Consider the following 20,134-nt stretch of genomic DNA (forward strand, 5'->3'; position numbering starts at 1 on the left):
GTACGTGGCTCGCAGCGCACCTCCCCTCCCAGTCCTGAACCCTCCACACCTTATGCTGGAGCTGAATGACCTCTCCGGCATTGGCCATCCCCAAGGCTTCTTAGAGGGGCTTCCTGTGGCCAAGCATCCCAAGATTTTTCCACTGGAACTTCAATCCAATTCAACGTCTATGGCGTTTCCTCTGGTGGGTCTCCTATGGAAAGGACTATATGGTACAGTGTTTCCAAAAAAAAATAAAATGTAATGGGAAAGAACATGAAAACAAATATAAGCAACCTAGTTTCACTCCATGTGGATTAACTGTGTGACCTTAAGAGGTCATTTAGCTTCTCTGGGCATCCAGTGCCTTCCCTATAAAATGACCACTAACAAGAGGGTCTTGGCTGCGACCACCCATGGGCTATTATGACCCAAGGCGCACCACAGACTAATGGTTGGTTTCATGTTGCAAAGCAAGAGCCCAAGTTTTTCCTGGAAAGAGAAATGTAACACAATGCAATGCTGACATTTCTTCTGGTGCTTCTTTGCCCCTGTTCTGTGTGGACATCCTCTCACCAGCCTTCCTCCTCCCCCACAGTCTTTGGGGTTCCAAATAACATGGCCTCCTGCTCCCCAACTCTGCAGCCTGGAATCAGCACCAGCTCCTCAGGTCAGTGCTTGCCAGCGTGAAAAAAAATAAATAAGGATTCTCTTGCCTAGTGAGGAAAATGGAATGGTTTCTAGGGAAGATATCCTTTCCGAAAGAGAACACAAGGACTTCCTCCACGCACATGGCCACGCAGAAACGGCAGCCAGGGAGCTGCGTTAGGAGGCACTGAGCGTGCCCTCCATCACAGACACGGCTCAGTCCCCAGGGGAAAGGGCTAAGTGCGAGGGCACCAGAGACCACGCTTACATGCTTATTCTGCGCAAGTCCCTTTGTTTAATGGGAGAGGAGGAGAGATGGAAGGAAAGGGACAAAGTGAAGCACAGCTCAGGACATTTTCAGGCGGAAAGCATTGCTAATTTAGAAAGAGCTCAACTTCATATCTTTTTATAAATGTCATAGTTCCTTGGAAGCCCAAATAATGTTACTGCTTAGCTTCCAAAGCAAACCTATGATCATTTTACAGAAGTATTTATTCACTCTATTTCCACATACATCGTAATAGCCTATATGAAAATAAGTTATCAGCCCACACCTTTTGTTAAAGGAATCTGCCTTCCCTCTGTGGTATCATGACTAATAAGTATAGTATGTGGGCTGGTATATTTCCTTGGCTGGTACTGTTGACTTCTGATTTTAACCCTTCCAACTGACTAGAGTCCCGCAAGCCCTGCCTTTGCTATTCTGTTGATACTTTGCTAAGTCCCGACTGAGGAGGACTGATGTTGGATCCGTGATCTTGTGCCCCAAACTCTAGATAAGATGGAATAAGAGAAGCTGTTAACTGGGGAGGAATGAACTTCTGCACATCGTTGAAAACAAACAAATAACTGGCCTCTGAAATCCTGATGGGGGCAAGGGGAGTTCTATGTGTTTGAGCCAGGAGAAGGAGGAGTCAGCAGGAAAACTAGTGTCCTGCCTAGTCAGCGCCTCAGCCTCCGTTGGGTCTGTTTTTGCAGTTCCCACACTGTGCACCAAGGTACCCCAGGGTCCTGCACAGAAGGGAACCCCTAGGATATTTTAAAAATTTGAGGCGTATAGCAACATCTGTCAGACCCGATGCAAACTACCACTGTGAAGTTGTGTGGACCTAACTACTCAATAAATGGAACTTAGTAACTTTTGCCCTGGAGTAGGGAGGTGGGGTATTAAAAAATTACCATGACAGTAAGAGTGTGGGAACTGAGAACATCTGGGATCTCTGTCATCTGCGAAGGCATTTATCTTGAAAGTGGTTTGGGGGGCTCCTGGGGCTGGCTGCCTTAACCTGGGGGGCCTGCGCTCACCTGTCCTCAATTCTTCTCACAGTGTTTGGCATGCAGAACAACCTGGCCCCCAGCTCATCGGCCCTGTCCCATGGCACAGCCACCACCTCCACAGGTCTGTAACTGGGGTGTCGAGCCTAGGGGCTGGGAAGTAACACCTCTTTGCAACTGTAACTCACAATAGCCCATTTCAACCATGGAATTAGAGGGACCACAGTGTCCCTAAAAATCGACCTTTCCCACCAAAGAAACAACCCTCCACACCCCGACCCGGAGATGCCAGCTTCAATCATGTGCTGGCTCAGACGTGAGTGGGAGCCTGCGCTGGGGGTGTCACCTGTATATCCCCATGTCTCACTGCTCTCCTTGACAGCCCACTGTCACTGCAAATCAGTCATCTGGCTGACTTTATGGTACACCCTCTGCGCAAACCTGAGGCAGCGGGAACAGAAGAGGAGGAGCCTCAGCCTTTGCCCTCAACTTGCTTACTCTTTAGTTGGAGTAGAATGTCTAATACACATGAAACATCTGGGGATCCTGTAAGAGAACATGAATCAGCTCTGCTGAGCAGGTGCTAGAGCTGTAAGAGTTCAGGAGGGAAGAAGATGTGGGGGGTCTAAAAGGACTTCATGGAGGAGGTGGCCTTTGGAACAGTCCTCCAAGAATGAGGATTATATCATAGAAAGTTTCATCTAAACTCACTGCTGCCCCCATGGCTGGAGAGAGTTGATTCCATGATTCATTATTATTCTGTTCACTATTATGGTTCATTTATTATCTTCCTCTCACCTGGGGAGCCTGCCTGTCTGCCGGGCCGGGACAGGCTGCTTTCACACAGCGTGGAGCTGCCCTCCTATGCTGGCCCTGCTCATTTATTGGTTCCTCTCTCGCAGCGTACGGTGTGAAGAAAAATATGCCCCAGAGTCCTGCTGTTGTGAGCACTGGGGTGTCCACCTCCGCAGGTGAGTGCCATCCCCAGCTGCCGGGGGCAGGCTGGCACACAGGAAGAATTGTTCTTTCGTGACACGTGGCAGGTGGGGACATAATCCATTGGTGGTCTGATGTCTGCAAATGGGACTCACCACAAGGGCCTCTTGGTTGCTTCTAGGAATGAGCAGAGATAGGCATGCCTCTCAGTGCCTTGGCCTTCCTGTCCAAGGGGGCCAGGAAACCCCACCCTCCACACCCAGGGTCAGGCACTCACAGCCCAGCCCCTACCCTTGTTGGAAGCCCTGGCCTGGTTACTGGTTTCCCATCACAAGGGCCAGGGTGCCCCTAGAAGCTGCGGCACCCTCCCTACTTTCCGTGGAATCTTATCTACTTGGGCACATGACTCATGGTAGCCTATTTCCTCCATTGCTCTGATCCCGATGTGTTTCCCTCCTCCATTCAACAATTCATTCATTCAAAACTGTTTACTGAGCAGCTGCTTTGTGTGAGACAGTGTTCTGAGTGCCCGGATTACAGACATAGACAAGGAGGCTAGACTCCTGCCCTCACCAGCCTGGCAGTTCCAGTGGAGGATGCAGGTAACAAACAAGTGGACAAGTATACAAGTAATTACGGAAAGTGACGCGTAGTTGAAGGACAGACATAGTGAGGTGGTAGAGACATGTGTGTGTGTATGCTGGATAGAGTGGTCAGGAAAAGTCCCCCCAGGATGCAAACACTCGAGACCTGCAGTTAGAAATGAACCCACCCAGTTAATTTAAAAAGGGCCTGCCTGACACAGCAACTTTTGATTCTATCCACTCACTGAAGATTCTATAATGTCCAGGTGAGAGGCAGCCCCCCAGGCCAGGCCAGCCCTCAGTGCTTCTGACATTGACCCAACCTCCTGATGGCCAGGCCCAGCCAGGCAGAGAAGGGTGTCTCTGGTCCCAAAGATGCTTCTTAGTAACCACTATCACTGAGAGCGGGAGACCCTCAGACACTAATCCCTTTCTTTTCTTCCACCCTCTTTCTCTTCCTTTCCTCCCTCTTATGGTCATTTCTTCCCTCTCCCTTTCCCTCCACCTTTTCCTTCCTCCTCACCCACTTCTTTCCTCTCCAGCCAGCAGCACAAGTGTGCAGAACGATGATCTCTTGCACAAGGACTGTAAATTCCTGATCCTGGAGAAAGACAACACGCCTGCCAAGAAGGAGATGGAGCTGCTGATCATGACCAAGGACAGTGGGAAGGTCTTTACCGCCTCCCCCGCCAGTGTGGCTGCAAGTACGTGGGAGCCCACAAGACTCAGGTTTCGAGAGAAAGATGAGCAGTGTAGGCAAATGTCCTAGCAAGCTGATTTGAGACATTTGAATGATGAAACCACCGTCATCCCATTCAAATGAAAAATGTCTGCTGAATAGGGTGTCCCAGGGTCTGCCTTGAAATCAGACGAGCCAGGAAAATTCCAGCAAAGGGCTCTCAGAGGGGTCTTTGGGCAAGTCTCCTAACCACAGGCCCAGACTGGGGGGATTAATCCAGGGAACGCGGGGCCCTCTTCCTACCGGGCTAATCTATCTCCACAAGCGGGAAAGGATGTGGGGTGGGGGAGCTGGGAGAGAATATTCACAATGATCATGGGTTATGTGCACAGCTTCTTTTTCAGAGGACACCCTAAAAAAGGAAAAACAAGCTGCATACACCACCGACACCTACCTAATATCAGAAACGAACGGTAAGAGCAAATCTGATCACTGTCCACTTTGGCCAATCCATCTGTCATTTATTTGTCTTCCGCGACCTCAGTAGTCTGAGCGTGGCCCTGGACTAGCAGCATGGGTGAGACCCAGGAGCCTGTTAGAAATGCAAAGTCCTGGGCCCTAGCCCAGACCTGCTATGTCAGAGGCTGCATTTTACCAAGCTCCCCCGTTGATTCATGTGTGCTTATTATGGAAACAAGGCTTCCCACAGCGCATCTAAAGTCCACATGGGCATCTTTTTCTCACCTTATGTGTCCTTCCATAATTTTCAGAGCTAATAGAAAAAAAAAGCTTTGCAAAGCACTTGCCAGCTTTATTTTTTTCTTTCCAAATACCTGGATTCTGTCCTGGATAACCACATTTCTTCACTGCTCTGGTTCCTATGACTCTCTCCAAATCACTGCTTTCAGGGAGGTCAGTAAAGAAAGAGAAAAGTTAAGCTACAGAACATCTTTTGAAAAATGCAAATAAAATCAGTTACCATCCTCTCAAGGCCTAATGCTAAATCTAAGATAGCAGTTCCTTACATTTTAGGGGTGGAGGTGGGATTGTGAAGCCAAAAGACCCTTTTCAGAATCTGGTGAGAACTATAAACAGTTTTCCCAGCAAATTCCACAGATGCCCACAAACTCAAAGGTCAAATAACACCCGGGACTCATGGGCAGCTCTCCTCCAAGCCCTTCTTTACCTTTCTGTTCCCTCCATCCCAGGTTAGGAATCTGTGTGTAAGGTCCATTGACCAAGAAATCATAAGAACATATATTGTTTGAATGCCAAGGTCACCCCTAGCGTGGTGCTCTGCAAACATCTGGATTTTAGAGGTTTAAGGTCACAAGAAGTTTAGGACACTGTGCTTTTTCCCACTGAACTGTTTGCCAAGCCATGTCTTCATCAATGTAATTATTGCAAATATGAGATCCATGAGGACTGAGTTAATGAATATTCCTGCACATGGCTGCTCTGCAAGGTCCCTGGGGGCACATCTACTTCAAGGCCTGCCCCTAATCCACCTACAGGCTGGACTGTGCTGTGGGATCCTACAGTTTAAAGGCTCAGTCAAAACCTTAGTTCTCAGCGTTTGTCTTTCAGGAGACGTGAAGACTGTGTCCGCAAAGGCCAAGGCCGCCTCCACGGGTGAGTAAGAACGGTGGGCCCTGCAGTAATGGGAGTGGAAGGGGCTGGTTATGGTGAATGGAACAGATAACAGTCCTCAGCCTGGAGCCAGTGAGCCACTGGCCCACACGTGAGCCACCCAACTCTAAAGAGTTTCCCCGAAAGCCTTCACAGGGAGCGTGGTGGAGGGGCTGGGCAGGGGCAGGGGCAGGGCTGCAGAAGGGGCTTAGCTCAGGAGATGTGTCACTGGCTGCACTGCCCCTGCCGGGTGCCCAGGGCCTGCCTACATGGCAGGAGCAACACGGCAGGGCTGCTGTTGTGTCTTATAAACCACTCCCCTCCCCCTGCCCACGCAGGCTTCAAGGTGACCCTGAGACCACACACGTCTCCCGTCCTTTACACTTTCCTCACTTGCTCCCATAGTCTTGATCAAGGGGTATCAGCCCATTTTAGATACTAAAAACTAAGAATACTTTCACTGAGAATAAAAAAGAAGTAAAAATGAAAAGCTTCCTGGCCACCCTTTAAGTGCTAAGTGTAGTTGTAGGCACTGTGGGGATTACAAAGAACGAGCCGTGTGAACCGAGACGTGGAGATGGGAATGACTCAGGTCTGGGCAGAAAAAATGCAAGAGGTCGTGGTAGATCCACACTCATAATCAAGAATTTTAAGCCTGGTGCTATCTGCTACATCCTCTGCTAATTACTCTGCATGCCTTATTTCATTCAACATCCATCTCATGAAGAAAGGTCAGTTTTGAACTCTATTTTATAAAAAATGAAACAGAGAGGTTAAGTGACTTTCTCAGGGTCACACAGCTCAAGCCCAGGTTTGTCAGACCTCTGCTCTTCGCCAGTCACCGCCCTGTGTTTGTTCCAGGAGCCACATGGGAACTTGCAAGCCCCGCTCACATTCACTCAGGCCCACAGAAGGTCACCAAAAGTTACAGAATTTGGAGGGAAGCGGGCACGAGCTGCCTGCATTCACCTTACCCTTGCCCTCTCTTCCACAGACTTCCACGGCTATGACCACCACCGTGGTGGCGGCGGCGGCAGCGGCAGCGGGGGCACTGGCGGCAGGATCGCCGGCGGAGGGGGCAAGGACTCCTGGGGGGCGGCGCCAGCCTGGTGCCCCTGCGGCTCCTGGTGCAGCTGGTGGAAGTGGCTGCTGGGCCTGCTGCTCACCTGGCTGCTGCTCCTGGGCCTGCTCTTCGGCCTCATCGCTCTGGGTACGTGTGACGGCAGCCCTGCTGCCTGTTCAGCAGGACAAGAATCAGCAAGTGTCCCAAGGGCCAGGAGTCAAGGGGCCCGAGATCATGGGTGCAGACCCCTTGTTACTGCAGATGAGGAAACTGGGGCTCCAAGAGGTACCTGGCCAAGGTCCCACGGCTACTCCGTGGCCGAGCTGGGACTCTACGGCAGCTCCTGGTTCCTGGCCCAGGGCCCCATCCCCATGGCATCCTGCTCCGAGCATCTGGCTGCCCTTAATAATCAGGCCAGACCTTTCATAGCCTTTTTACTTTCCATGTTCCATTGGCTCTTACACCAACTCCCTGAGAGAGTGAGGGCCAACTGTGTCACCATCTCAGATCCTGGCCAGTCTTCTTCAAGGCTCAGTTCCGATTTTGAGTCGGTCATCCTGCTGGTAGCCAGGACAGACTGTCTCCCCGAAAATATTCCGGCAAAATGTCCCCGTGGCACAAAGAAGCTGCCACGGATTCCAGAGCCCTCAGGTCAAGCTCCCCTGGGAGCTTGAAGGCGCTGGCTCGATGGTCCCTGCGCTGACACTGCCTCCGTGTGTCTGTTTCAGCCGAGGAGGTGAGGAGCCTGAAAGCACGCGTGGATGAGCTGGAGAAAGTCAGGAGCGGCATGACGCTTCAAGAGAAGATGGAGAGGAGCAGTCAGGACTCTGTTCATGGCGTCGCACCCAGGCCGGGGGCAGGTGTTGGGACGTCTGGGCTTGATGGCTACAGTCAGGAGGACCTCTGGCAATTCGTGAGGGGCAAGCTGATAACAGAACAGGAGAACGGTGAGCACATCGAGGGCAAAGGGCCAGCAGCTCCCAGTCCCAGCTCCTGCGTGTGGAGTGGTACCTGTTTAGGGCACTCTCAGGCTCCCCTCATTCGGCCCTCTTGATGTCCCTGGGAGGGAGGGAGGACCCGTATTGCTATCCCATTTTTTGGCTAGGAAAACTGAGACCTGGGGAGAACTGCCCAAGATCAAGGTCATACAACCTGCACACTTTAGAATGAGACTGCTAGTCCCAGCCTCTGTTTCTTCCCACTATACCACGGTAATCCCCTTGGGTCAGTGCATGTGAGCATGCACGTGTGTGTGTACGTGTGTGTGTGTGTGTGTGTGTGAGTGAGACACAGAAGATGTGCAGCTAACTCAGGCTTTGCTGTCTCTTGTAGGAAATCTCCGAGGAAGCCCTGGTCCTAAAGGTATCGCAGTGGATGGAGCCCTTTCCCTGCTCTCATTTCGAAGGAAATGGGTTTTCTGGGGGGACTGGAAAATTTTTCTTTTTTTCAAATTGAAGAATGAGCAGTGGAAAGATCTTACAGAATCTGCTGGGGTGGGGGGTTGAGAATTGGCTCTACAGTCAGAATATCTTAGAACGAGAAGGGAACTAAGGCATCATCTAAGAGAGGCCAATTGACGTGCACAAGAGACACAGATGGAAACTGGGAGGAAGCCACACCGCATGCCACCTCACCATGAAATGCCTTTTACGTGTTGTCAGCTGGCCTTAAGATACTAGGAGAGAATGGCCCTTGGGTTCTCACCCCATCTCACAGTTTTCATGTCTTTCTGATTTTAGGTGACATGGGAAGTCAAGGCCCTAAAGGTAAACAAAACATGGAAAACTTTACCGTAGATATTAGAGAGGGTTGATGGTTTGAAGCACTTAGCAAGTGTCAGAAAACGCACCTCCCGCTCTTCCTGGCCATCTTCCCTGTGGTAGGACCATGAAGTGCAGAGCAACCTGCAGACCCTTGGGCTTTTGGGGAGCAGGAGGCTTCGTGGCAGAGCAGGGCTGCGTCTCTGGGACAGCACTGTCGCTGGCCTCTTCCCAGGGATTCCCACGCCAGGGACACTGAGGAGGCCTGTGTCCAGGGCCTGCATCTCCCTAAGCTCCAAAGGGCAGCCTAAGGGCCTGCTACCACACCACCCCGCGGAGAGTTTGAAAAATGCAGATTCCTGGGCCCTGCCAGGAATCAGACACTCTGGGGCTGAAACCCCTCCCGTCAGGTTAATTCTGATGAACCAGGTTAGGAACCACCGCTCCAGGAGAGCAGCCTGCTCTCAGGGGTCTTCACCCAGGGAGACGGCAGTAAAAGCCACCAGTCAGGAACAGAGCTCCTATGAGGGAAATTCAGTAGGAGCAACACCACCTGCCTTCAGGGGAAATGGGGGCATCTGTCAGGGACACGGGACACCTTCACAGGAAAAGCTGCCCCCAGTGTTGGTTAGCTGGAAGACAGTCACATGCTAACTTGGGTGGCACACAGTCACTGTAGGAAATTGATGCATGTCCTCAGAAGAGTGGCTTGACAACCAGTGGGACAGGCCGATGGGTGGGAGGAAGAGCTTTCCAATCCCAGTGACCACAGAAGTGCCCCTTGATCCAGCTGAGAGGGGTTCTTAAGCTTCAGTGTATGTGCAAATTGCTGGAAGGTGCTGGGCCCCACTCCCAGAGCCTCTGATTGAGCGAGTGTGGGTGGGGCCATGAGCCTGTGGTCTGGATCACCCCCGGTGGTTCTGAGGCCAGGGGTACAGAGACCATTCTGAGAATCACTATTGGGGATGACAGGGTCACCCCCTCTCCTGAGCTTCACCTCCCTTCCCAGGAGATCCCAGTGCAGGAATTGGGGTTCTTCCACTTGGTGGCCCTCAACTGCAGGATTCCCTGCCCTCCCACACACACACCCGGGTCACCGCCTCAGCGCCCCTTCCCCAGGACTCCAGCTTACAGGTCACACACCTCTCCTGACCGTAATACAGGATATGCAGTCAAATCTGAATTACATATAAATAATAAATCAGTTTCACTATAAATATGTCCCAAATACGAAAAGTTTATTCACTATTTATCTGCAATTCAGACCTCACTGAGTGTCCTATATTTTTACTTGCTAAATTTGGTGATCCTACCCGAATTCCACTGGCGGCTCCTTTAGGTGACCGGCCTCAGTCCTCTGGTTGACTTTTCTCTCTCTGTTCCTGCAGGAGATCGAGGGTTCCCTGGAACTCCAGGTGCGTAGCCTCTGATGGTTGTGGGCTGCCCGGTCCTCGCTCCTGGGGTCTGGAAGGAAAGCAGGGCTGAGCTACTCTTGTGTATCCGCAGGTATCCCTGGGCCCTTGGGCCACCAAGGTCCAGAGGGACCAAAGGGACAAAAAGGCAGCTTGGGTAAGAACCGCTTTTCTGTTCACGTCTTCCCTCATTCATTCATTCATTCAGTAAATGTTAAATGCCCGCTGTACGCCAGGCCCTGTGTTAGGTGCTGGGGAGATGCGGTAAACAAAACAAAACCCCTGCCTACTTTTGGGTGGAGATAAACAATAGACATGATCAATAAGTGAGGTGCATACAGGGAGGAAGTGAAATGGGAGCACAGAGCCCAGCAGGGCCTTGGGAGGGCTGAGGGGAAATGGAAGATAAGGCCGGCAGGGAAGGTCTTGCTGAGAAGGTGCCATTTGAGCAAAGATGTGAAGGTGGGGAGAGAGCCAGGCCTGAGGAGATCTGGGGGAAACTTCCAGGCAGAGGGAGCCGCTACAGGCCCTGGCAAGCACGTGCCTGTGAGTCCAGGAGCTTGGGGAGGAGCAGGAGGAGTAGGGGGTGGGCACAGGAGCCCACGAAGGAGGCAGAGAGTCGAGAGGGAGGGGCCCTGGGGGCCTTGTAAGGGTTCAGCCTTTACTCCCAGTGAGTTGAGAAGTCCTTTACAAGTTGGGGCAGAAGTGGGACACGACCCACTTGCATTTTCAAACACTCCGGCTTCTGCACTGAGCCTGGGCTACAGGGGAAGGGAGAGGTAGGGAGCTGGGAGGCTCCAGGCAGATGTCCTGCCAGCGAGATGCTGCCTGTGGTGCCCTTCGCGGCCCTAACTGAGGTGGCCATTCCTGTCTTTAGGAGAGCCTGGCATGGAGGGACCCATGGGCCAGAGAGGGCGAGAAGGCCCCATGGGACCTCGTGGTGAACCAGGGCCTCCTGGGTTTGGAGAGAAAGGAGACAGAGGTAAGAGGCGATTCCCTCACCAGGAGGGTTCGCTGTGTCCACGCTTCCTCCTTACCTTGTCCTCCCCCCGCCCTCTTTCACTAGCATTAGCTGAGCACCCGCCTGGAGCCAGGTCTGTGCTGGGCCCTGCAGAGACTGTGGTCTAAGGAAGAGGCGTGGGCTGGGCCGTGCATTCATGCCTGGGGCCAAGACCCCTGCAGTCTGCGTCCACAGAACATGGTCACAGGGAGGAAGGATCTTCCCGGAGCGGGGTGGGGACAGGGCAGGGCCTGACAGAAGGCAGAGTGGGGTGCAGGCCCTGGAGCCGCTCACGGCTAGAAGGAGGCGGGGAACGCTTCAGACACAAGCCCAGCCCTGGAGGGAGCAGGGAAGATGTTGCAGTTAGATTCTTACCCACGCATCTGCTTTCCTCGGGGGAAACCAAGCAAGACATGAGCCATCCTCTCGGTGCCAAAAGATCATGAGCGGGAAGCTTTACTTTTAGCTTTGCCCTCTTACAAATATGGCTCAACCAGGCAACAAATATTTATTGAGCACCTACTGAATGCTCGACTGCATGGAATATAAAGACTCTGGAGATAGAAACTGAAGGTGTTGTGCTGATTCTTGGCCTCATGGAGACCCCAGTGGGTCAGAGACCACCAGCAGGGTAGGAAGTGTCCCCTTCACCCTGCAAATGACACCACTGGGCTGGGTGGGCAACCGACTAGCGGGACTCTTTTAGAATGCTTATTTCTCCCCAGGGGATGCTGGTCAACCGGGTATTCAAGGCCCACCTGGTGTCCCAGGTTCTGTGGGTCCCAAAGGTAAGTCGGGTACCCAGATGGTTCCCAAGTTTGCCACGACCAGGATGGATCTCAGAGGCCCAGGTGCTGGGATCCTAGACGGTCCTAACCCACGGCCCCAGACCTGTGCGGGGTCTACAGGCCCACAGAGGGTCCCCCGACAAAGAAGTCCCTGGGCGTCAGGATCGGGGCTGTGTTTTCGGCTCTGTGGTGGATTTGGGGGTCACGTTTCCATCTCTCTTTGATGGCCCTCTTATGTGGTCCCTGAGTGGGTAGATAAATCTGGAAATCAGAAGTCAGACAATTTGCTTGCTGGCTGGGGCCCAGATGCAAACATTCGAGAGCAACATGTCTGGACAAGCCAGGTGAATGGGGCCTTCTCACAGTGTGATGCCCTTCTGGTCCCCTCTCCTCCCTGCCCCTGCCCAAGTGTTGGACCAGGAAGGAGCAAGGGGTCTCTTGATCCCAGCAGCCGCAGCTTCCTCCGGAAGGAGGACTTTGCACTGGGGTTGCTCGTGGGTCCACTGACTCTGGGGTCCTGGTGTGTACACGCAGCCCTCACCTGGGGGTGCACGCTCCACCCCCTCCTCCTGCCACTCGCCATCGGGTCAGTGTCCCTGGCCTGTTCCTGCCCCATCGATCACTGCTGTCCTGTTGTCCTCCTCAGGTTCCAGCGGTGCTCCTGGCCCACAGGGGCCCCCAGGTCAGTAGCCTTCTCGTAAATAGACGCTATTTCTGGGGCAGAGAGCGGGATGTTAAATGGAGAAACAAACGTTTTTAAAGCAAAAGAAGCAATTATAAAGAGAGCCTCCCAGAGACACAAAACTCACCTCTGCGTGTGTGTCCCCTGCGGCCGAGGTCGGTACCGATGGGTTCCGTGAGATCCGTTCTGACCTGACTTGGGGCACGAGGCCCTCCAGCGGCTTCCGCAGCAGACAGTTCCCATCCTGCCTTGATCTGAGAAAAGCGCCTGCCTCACCTCACCCCCTGTGGGCGAGAGGTCATCCCGCTGTCCCGGGAATCTCGAGCTGCAGCCCACACTGCAATGCAGGCCAACGTCTCTGCCTGGGTCCCATGAGGGGTCCTCATGCCCGGGCCTGGTCATCACAGGGGCAAGGAACCTGGACCAGGATGATGTGGCAGGGACGTGGGGAGGAGTCTGTGAACAGCAGCCCTTGACTTACTCCAGGGAGTGTGTGCCTGTGTGTGCCTGTGCACATGTGAGCCCAGTAGGTGTGTGTACGTGTGTGTGTCTGTGTGTGCCGTGTGCACGTCCATCCCTTCCAAAGCGGCAGACACTCATCCACCCACCTGGTTTCCTCTGTGTGCAGGCTCTGTAGGTCTCCAGGGGCTCCGAGGTGAAGTGGGACTCCCAGGTATCAAAGGTAAGCCGGGGGGAGGGGCCGGAGGGGATGTCACCCTGTAGACGTCACTCACTCAAGAAGGAGGTCTGGGGGGACAAGGAGGGTCTGGGGGACATGCCGACAGCCTGGGCAGGCGGACAGGTACACGAGGGAAAGGGGCCGTCAGGACGGCGGGGGAGCCTGACTTCAGACACAAACTCTGCCCCTTCTTGGTCATCCCCACCAAGGCGATTTACACGAAGATGTCCATTTCCTTTTCAGGTGACAAAGGACCTGTGGGACCCCCAGGACCCAAAGGTATGTTGCTTCCACTGCTGCTCAGACATCACCACAGCCTGCTGACTCCTGAGAACCCAGATGAGACCCCTGCCCCAGGGTCCAAGAACACATGTGACTTGGCTGCTGGACCCTGGGGCAGGAAGGGATCTGAGATTCTAGTCCAGCCTCTCAGGGAAACTGAGACCCGAAGAGGGGAAGCAGCCCCAGCGTCACACTGCTGTGGGTGGGTGGTCCTCAGGGCGGCGTGGATGCGGCACTGAGGCTTCTCCCCTCTAGTCTGGTCCCCCTCTTGCCCTCAGCGCCCACGGGTGTGACAGCAGGGCCTGGGTCAGTGTGTGGGTGGGCCCGGCCCCGGGAGAGACCTATCTAGCATGCCTTGGGGCTTTGTCAGTGCGGAGTTCTCTCCAGCATTCAGCTGACCGCAGGTACGGTGGGAACTGTTCTGCAGCCAGGGTCCCTCTTACTCACGGATATTGTTTTCCTTGTTCCTGACCGATGCTTGCTTCCTCCACCCCCTACCCCATGTTTATTTTAGGTGACCAGGGTGAGAAAGGACCCCGAGGCCTCACAGGTCAGTCCCACACAGGAATCTACTGTGATCCAGTAAAGACTTTTTGTAAATCCCTTGGGTGTTTGAAGGGGATGAGGGGAAGGGTGGAAACACGGAAGTGTGAGGTGGAATCTCTGTTTAAAAGCTTTCAGGGAACTTGCAGTCTAGAAAAAAGCAGGACAAGATAAAATCAAGCACTGAGTGGAGTATAAGCCAGCATCCATGTGCATGGCCAACACAGTGAATGGTTGGGGCAGAAAAGGGAGTTTATGATTGTCTCTGATTCTTTTGAAAAATTGAGTTGGGAAAATTAAGCTCTTCCCAAAGCGGCAGAAAGTTTGCACTACTTGTATCTACTTACCTGCTGCCAACTTGCGTGATTAAAAGGGAAATTAATAGTACTAGTGCTTTGGCTACAAAGCGTGGCTTTTTGTTGCCAGGGAAATAAGACTCAAACATAGGCCCCTTCAGACAGGCGTGGCCTCTGGGCCAGTCTGTGCCTGCTCCTAGGAGTAGGAGGCCTGGCTTTATTTATTTATTTATTTTTAATATTTATTTATTTGGCTGCTTTGGGTCTTAGCTGTGGCACGTGGGATCTTTGTTGTCCTGTACAGAATCTTTAGTTGAGGCATGTGGGATCTAGTTCCCTGACCAGGGATTGAACCCAGGCCCTCTGCATTGGGAGCACAGAGTCTTAGCCACTGGCCTACCAGGGAAGTCCCCCGAGGCCTGACTTTAGAATCAAAGCAAATGTTGGTTCCCCAACCTCTGGTTGACATGCCAGGCTCCTCTGGTTGGGGAGGTGGCAGGCTTGGGGGTGGCCGGTAGGGTGGAGTGTTCTACCACTGTCAAGCTCCTCCAACCACCTAGTCCATTTTCTTTGCAGGCGAGCCCGGCTTAAGAGGTTTACCTGGTGCTGTGGGTGAGCCCGGGGTTAAAGGAGCAATGGGTGAGTGTCTCGAAGCAAGAAACACCATGGGTCTGCCCCACTGCAGTCATCACCATGGCCCTAGAGTTGACATCCTTCTAGAGCTGCATCTTCCATTCTCTAATCTGCCCACCCCTTCTAGAGGCTCCATTTACAGGCTGTTCCTGGATCTTGGCATCCCTCTTGGGGCTCAGAGAGCTGTCGCTGTCTCTGACAGTTTCTTACTGCCCCGGGGGAGGGGCTTGGCAGGGCATGGTCCATCAGCCCCGGTTCTTGCCTCTAAGCTACTCAGGCCCCTGGGGAAGACAGGCAAGGGTTGAGGTTCTGTGGAACCCACAGAGTTCTAGGCATAGCCCTGATACTCCAGGGCGGATCTCACAGCCAGATCCAGGGTTCAGCCTGTCAGCCAGGACAAGGAAGCTGGCTAAAGACCCCCCACGGGGCCAGACATTTGGCACCACGTCCCGGAAGGGTCTAAGCCCCACCAATGGGGATGTGGTGTATTCATGATCTCATTCATTTAACAAACTCTTAGGAAGCGCTGACAGTGCGCAGGAGGCTGTGCTGGGCGAGGAAGATACTTTACCTCCCTCGAGCGGAGATAGAGCTTGTGTAAGGCAATGAGGGCCGTGACAGGTACAGGGGGCTGTGAGGAAACAGTAGAGAGAGAGGTTTCCTACAACCAGAAGGATGAAGGAGGTGGCTTTTCAGATGGTTCTAAAAAGTAAAGGAGATTTTAATCACATCAATTTAGAAAATTCCATGCAGAGAAAACCACAAGTGAGGAAAAACAAAGAGGTGGGAAAAAGCAAGAGCTGGTCCCAGAAGGACATCACTTTGGACAGAGGTTAGGATAATGCCTACAGCAGAGAAGACAAGATCTTAGAGAACCTGGACCTCCAGGACCTGAACATGTGTTCAGCATCGGGTGTATGCGCGTCCTGTGCCGTTAGGTGCCAGAGATGCAGTGGGGCCGTGAAACAGTTCTCGGCAGAAGAAGAGGCGTTGCTGGGTTAGGAAGAGAGGGCAGGGAGAAAGCTGCACCCAGCAGGTGTGACAACGGCAGGGACTCTTCCATGTCTGATGGCTGCAGCTGGGGCTGCATGGCCCCCCACCTAGCTTGCGAGGTTATAGAGCAGCGGAGGAAGGGAGCCCCAGAGCAGCTCCCAGAGTCACTGATGAGCTTGGATCTGCTTTCCTAGGACCCGCTGGCCCCGACGGACACCAAGGCCCAAGAGGTTGGTCACTGAGCTGCTCTCCTCACTCTCCCTGCCTCCCCTACCCACCATTCCCTGCCCTGCCCATGTCCCAGCACACGGCCCCCAGCCCCCAATCACAAGGCCAGAGGGTGCACATCACAGGAAGATATGCAAGGGCAGGCCTCATCCCCCTCCTCCCTTCCACCTGCCAGCAAGTTACTCCGTAAAACCCCAAGAGACCATCGCTTTGATGTGCTGGCTAGTCGGTCTGCCTAAAAAGGAAACATCTCCACGTTGGTCATGCTCTCTCTAGGGGAACAAGGTCTTCCAGGGATGCCTGGAACCCGGGGCTTACCAGGACCTTCTGGAGACCCAGGAAAGCCAGGTAACAGAGTGGGAAGAGCGAGCTGGCCATGGTGTGTGGGGGGGGTGGTGTGTGGGGGTGTGTGGACCTTCCTTAATCCATTTTCCTGCAGCAGCTCATTAGGAAAACACCACAACTGCTGGCTTGAGCCGGGTACATTGGCTGTGGGTCCCGACACCTGAGTCACCAAGTCTGGCAACTTGGAAGAGAGAGATCAACATTGAAAGCAAGGAGTTCTAGAAAGGGGCAAGGAGTCAGTTAACAATGGCAGTTTATGGCCACCTCAGTGCCTGGCTCCTCTGAGCCCTTCCCCTGTGGAACCCCTCGGGCTGTAGCTGGACCCTCACCCACAGCCTGGGGAGAGAAGCCATTGTTAGGGTCTCCATGCAGGCCCAACAGGAGCAGGAGCCTCAGGGCAGCAGGAGGAACAAACCAAAACAAGCTGAGAAGGCCTTGAGGGCAAGTGGCGATTCTCAGGGGCCTGTGAGAAGCAGGGGGCCTCTTGCACAGATGGGGAACGCCCAGGAGGGAGGCCGGGGCAGCATTAGGGGCTCAGTGAGTGTATGAACTTTCTGAGTTTGTAGCTTTCAGACACCAAAGGGTCTGTGACCCCAAATTGGGCCAAGAACCATCCCCTGATGGAGCAGTGGGTCAGAGAACTGCTCTCGTCCGGGGTACCCCAGACACAGGGTTCATTCTCCTGTGCCCATCAATCTCTTCCACCCGCACCTGCACCTGAGGGGGCGGCGCTTCAGCCCTTCAACGCTCCTCTCTTGTCTTTTATTTTCCGTAGGTCTCACAGGACCCCAAGGACCTCAGGGTGAGTCACTGAGTCACTCCCACCTTCAAACGCCACTGCCAAGCCTCTCACCGCCAGCATTTGGCAGAGGCTTCTTCAGTCACCTTAGTGGTTCCTCTCTTCTCCTCACGCCCCCAGCAAAAATGGGTTCAGGTCCTTTTACTGTGAGTCTTGAGACACACCTTGAAGGAAAAATATGCACAGGACAATCTAGAAAGCCATTCTGGGAGAGATGAGGTTAGATTACATGTGAATTCTGTCTGACTGAGCCTGGTCCCCTTTGGTGCAGGGACCCCTGACGGGAGGCTCCAGGCCCAGGAGTCCCATTAGCCCCACAGAGGCCCACATCCCCTGTGGCATGGTAGGAGTGGGTGCTCATCTCATGCAGAAGGGCCCAGCCTCCCTGGGACAGCCCCAGTGTCAAAGTCTGTCCGATAGTTGGACAGTGTGCACCCACTTGGATTTGAGAAACTGTCACCACACCAGCCCCAACTCCTAAAGGAAATTAGGCAAAGATGTAAAATAAAATCAAGCAACATCTCCCCGTAACAGTTGAGCACACAGGGATATCTTTCAAATGCTCCCTGGTGGAGTTCAGTGGACAAAAGCAAGAGGGGGTGTTGCATCAGGAATAGGAAGACCAGCTTCTACTCCCCTAGGCTGCAGGGGTGGTGAGGACAGTGGCTGCTTTGCAGGCTGCAGGGGGCTCACCACCCAGAGGGACTGGAATCCCCCAAAGGTGGGTCTGTGAGCCTCTGCCTCCCTCCAGCCCAGCTGTTGCCCCATTTCCTAGAGAGGGAGAAGGGCTCAGAGCAAAAGGCCCACCCAAGGGGTTGCTGGGCTAAGGAGGCAGAGCCAGGTGGGTCTGCAGGTTTCAATCAGCAATTGTGGCCATGCCCTGCTGAGTGACAGAGGCTAGGTCCTGCCACAGGGGGTCTGGAATTGCTGGCCCTCAATCATCCTGACTGACTTGTTTTCAATCACAACAGGAATTCCTGGTACCCCTGGCCGACCAGGCACTAAAGGTAAGAGATTTTCCAAATTAGACCATCACTAGTCATTTTTGCAGGAGAGGAGGCCCCTCTCTGGCCAGAGCCTGGATCAACAGTGGCATCTAGTGGCTTCAGCAGAAGGCTGTGAGGCTGGGGAGCCAGGGATTCTTCTGATCAATTAAGCCCTGAGTCCTCAAACCCCCCCACCCCACAATCTAGAGCCTCACTTTGGTGCCTGAAAGTCTCCAAGCCTTCAAAGGAGGAGAATCTGCAAGGGTGCTGCCCTCACCGCTGAAAGCCTTTCCATCCTGCCTATAAAATGGCCCCCACGAGTGCTCCATCCCCTCATTTAGGCCTGGTCCCCCATAACCATAACATGACTCCCCCCTGGGACAGGTTTTATGGTCCTCACAGGCCTCTGGGTAACAGGGACACTGCCACCCCCTTTCTGAGAGGGGGCTTTCATGCAGGCCGTGAGGAGCCTCTCAGATGCTACTAAGAGGGCAAAGTCAGAGTTGTGAGAGGGGCATCCTCCGGACATGGACCCTGACGTGCAGGAGGTCACTCGCAACGGGTTCTGCACCATCAGACCCCTGCCCTGAGCCAGTCCAGGATAGGTGCTGCTCAGAGACAGTCCTTCTCCTTCTGTCCCTGTGATCCCCACATTCCTGAACCCTGATGTTGTGTGGAGCTGCCCTCTGTCACTCACCGTCACCTTGGAGGGGACCTACTTTTCAGAAACTATTTCTAACAACTGATTGGGCCAAGGAGTTCTTTCAGGTACCTCCCAGGCAGACACATCTCTGGGTCCACAGATCTGACTGATGGCACCTTTAGTAAGAGAGAGAGGCTTGGGGATTCTTGAGAGACACCCTGACCTTCTCTAGGGCCTGTGGCTTTCTGTCCAGTGTGCACAAGAAGTGGACGTTTTACCTGATACTGGATTGTGTTCCAAGAAAAGTAAACTCAAGTGCTTTCTCTTGGCCTTGATGCTGAGGGGCTGCCAAATTGCAGCAGAGCCCATCCCTCTACTTTCCCAAAGGGGAAAGTCAATATCACCCCTCAGTGTGTGGATGACTGAATTGCCCACAGGCCTTAGGGAATGGCAAAAAGTCCCAGAATTACCTCCAATCAAGGGATTTTCTATCCTCTACTTCACTCACTTGGTTCTTCAGAATCTGTTGATTTTTTTTTAAGCTCTTAATTGGAATATAATTGCTTTATACTCTTGTACCAGTTTTTGAGGTACACCAAAGTGAATCAGCTGTATTTATACATATACCCCATACCCCCCCCAACGACCCCCTCCCCCTCCCCCCCATCCTGGCCCTCTAAGGCATCACCCGTCATCGAGTTGATCTCCCTTTGTTATACAGCGACTTCCCACTAGCTATTTTACAGTTGGTCGCATATATATGTCTATGCTACTCTCTCACTTCATCCCAGCTTCCCCTTCGGGCCCTGCCCCCCAAACCCTGTGTCCTCCAGTCCATTCTCTGCATCTGCATCTTTATTCTTGTCCTGTCCCTGGGTTCTGATCAGTGGCGATTCCTCATCCAGACGGCCCTGGGAAAGTGTGAATCTGGCACCCACTTCTTGGATGTCCTCCATGCACATTTGCATTTTCAACCCTCTAAGACACAGGCAGAGAAGAGACTTGTTAACCCTTACATAACTCGGGATTTGCCAGACCACACAACCCCCTCTTAACTCTGCGCAGACCCTACTACTATCCCAGGGAATTAGCCCCTGAAGAGCGCTGGGAACCAGGCTCGACCCCACAGGCTCAGCGCCTCTGCTCTTTGACCTCTCAGTTGTTTTCCTACCTAAAGTGATTCCTAGCAAGAGCCTGCGATGCCCCCAGTAGGAGAAGGTAGAGTTTGGGAGGGGGGATGCCTCCTGAGACATCTCATTCTGGCCTCACCGA

The 20,134-nt window shown here is 53.3% G+C and overlaps 1 protein-coding gene across 3 annotated transcripts in view; it reads left to right on the top strand.

Annotated features, from left to right (window-relative positions):
• COL17A1 (collagen type XVII alpha 1 chain) overlaps window positions 1-20,134 on the top strand; it is a 48,875-nt gene that overhangs the window by 16,259 nt on the left and 12,482 nt on the right. For all 3 annotated transcript variants that reach the window (XM_057734468.1, XM_057734467.1, XM_057734469.1), the window contains 23 exons: window positions 578-649; window positions 1,955-2,026; window positions 2,805-2,873; window positions 3,965-4,126; window positions 4,494-4,574; window positions 5,689-5,733; window positions 6,725-6,940; window positions 7,522-7,740; window positions 8,126-8,155; window positions 8,533-8,559; window positions 9,942-9,968; window positions 10,060-10,122; window positions 10,843-10,947; window positions 11,691-11,753; window positions 12,400-12,435; window positions 13,064-13,117; window positions 13,358-13,393; window positions 13,911-13,946; window positions 14,812-14,874; window positions 16,056-16,091; window positions 16,366-16,437; window positions 17,210-17,236; window positions 18,205-18,240. In XM_057734468.1, coding sequence (XP_057590451.1) covers window positions 578-649; window positions 1,955-2,026; window positions 2,805-2,873; window positions 3,965-4,126; window positions 4,494-4,574; window positions 5,689-5,733; window positions 6,725-6,940; window positions 7,522-7,740; window positions 8,126-8,155; window positions 8,533-8,559; window positions 9,942-9,968; window positions 10,060-10,122; window positions 10,843-10,947; window positions 11,691-11,753; window positions 12,400-12,435; window positions 13,064-13,117; window positions 13,358-13,393; window positions 13,911-13,946; window positions 14,812-14,874; window positions 16,056-16,091; window positions 16,366-16,437; window positions 17,210-17,236; window positions 18,205-18,240 — 1,647 coding nt within the window. The remainder of the gene's footprint in view (window positions 1-577; window positions 650-1,954; window positions 2,027-2,804; window positions 2,874-3,964; window positions 4,127-4,493; window positions 4,575-5,688; window positions 5,734-6,724; window positions 6,941-7,521; window positions 7,741-8,125; window positions 8,156-8,532; window positions 8,560-9,941; window positions 9,969-10,059; window positions 10,123-10,842; window positions 10,948-11,690; window positions 11,754-12,399; window positions 12,436-13,063; window positions 13,118-13,357; window positions 13,394-13,910; window positions 13,947-14,811; window positions 14,875-16,055; window positions 16,092-16,365; window positions 16,438-17,209; window positions 17,237-18,204; window positions 18,241-20,134) is intronic.

The sequence above is a fragment of the Hippopotamus amphibius genome, chromosome 5 (assembly GCF_030028045.1).
Source record: "Hippopotamus amphibius kiboko isolate mHipAmp2 chromosome 5, mHipAmp2.hap2, whole genome shotgun sequence".
Taxonomy (NCBI): Eukaryota; Metazoa; Chordata; class Mammalia; order Artiodactyla; family Hippopotamidae; genus Hippopotamus; species Hippopotamus amphibius.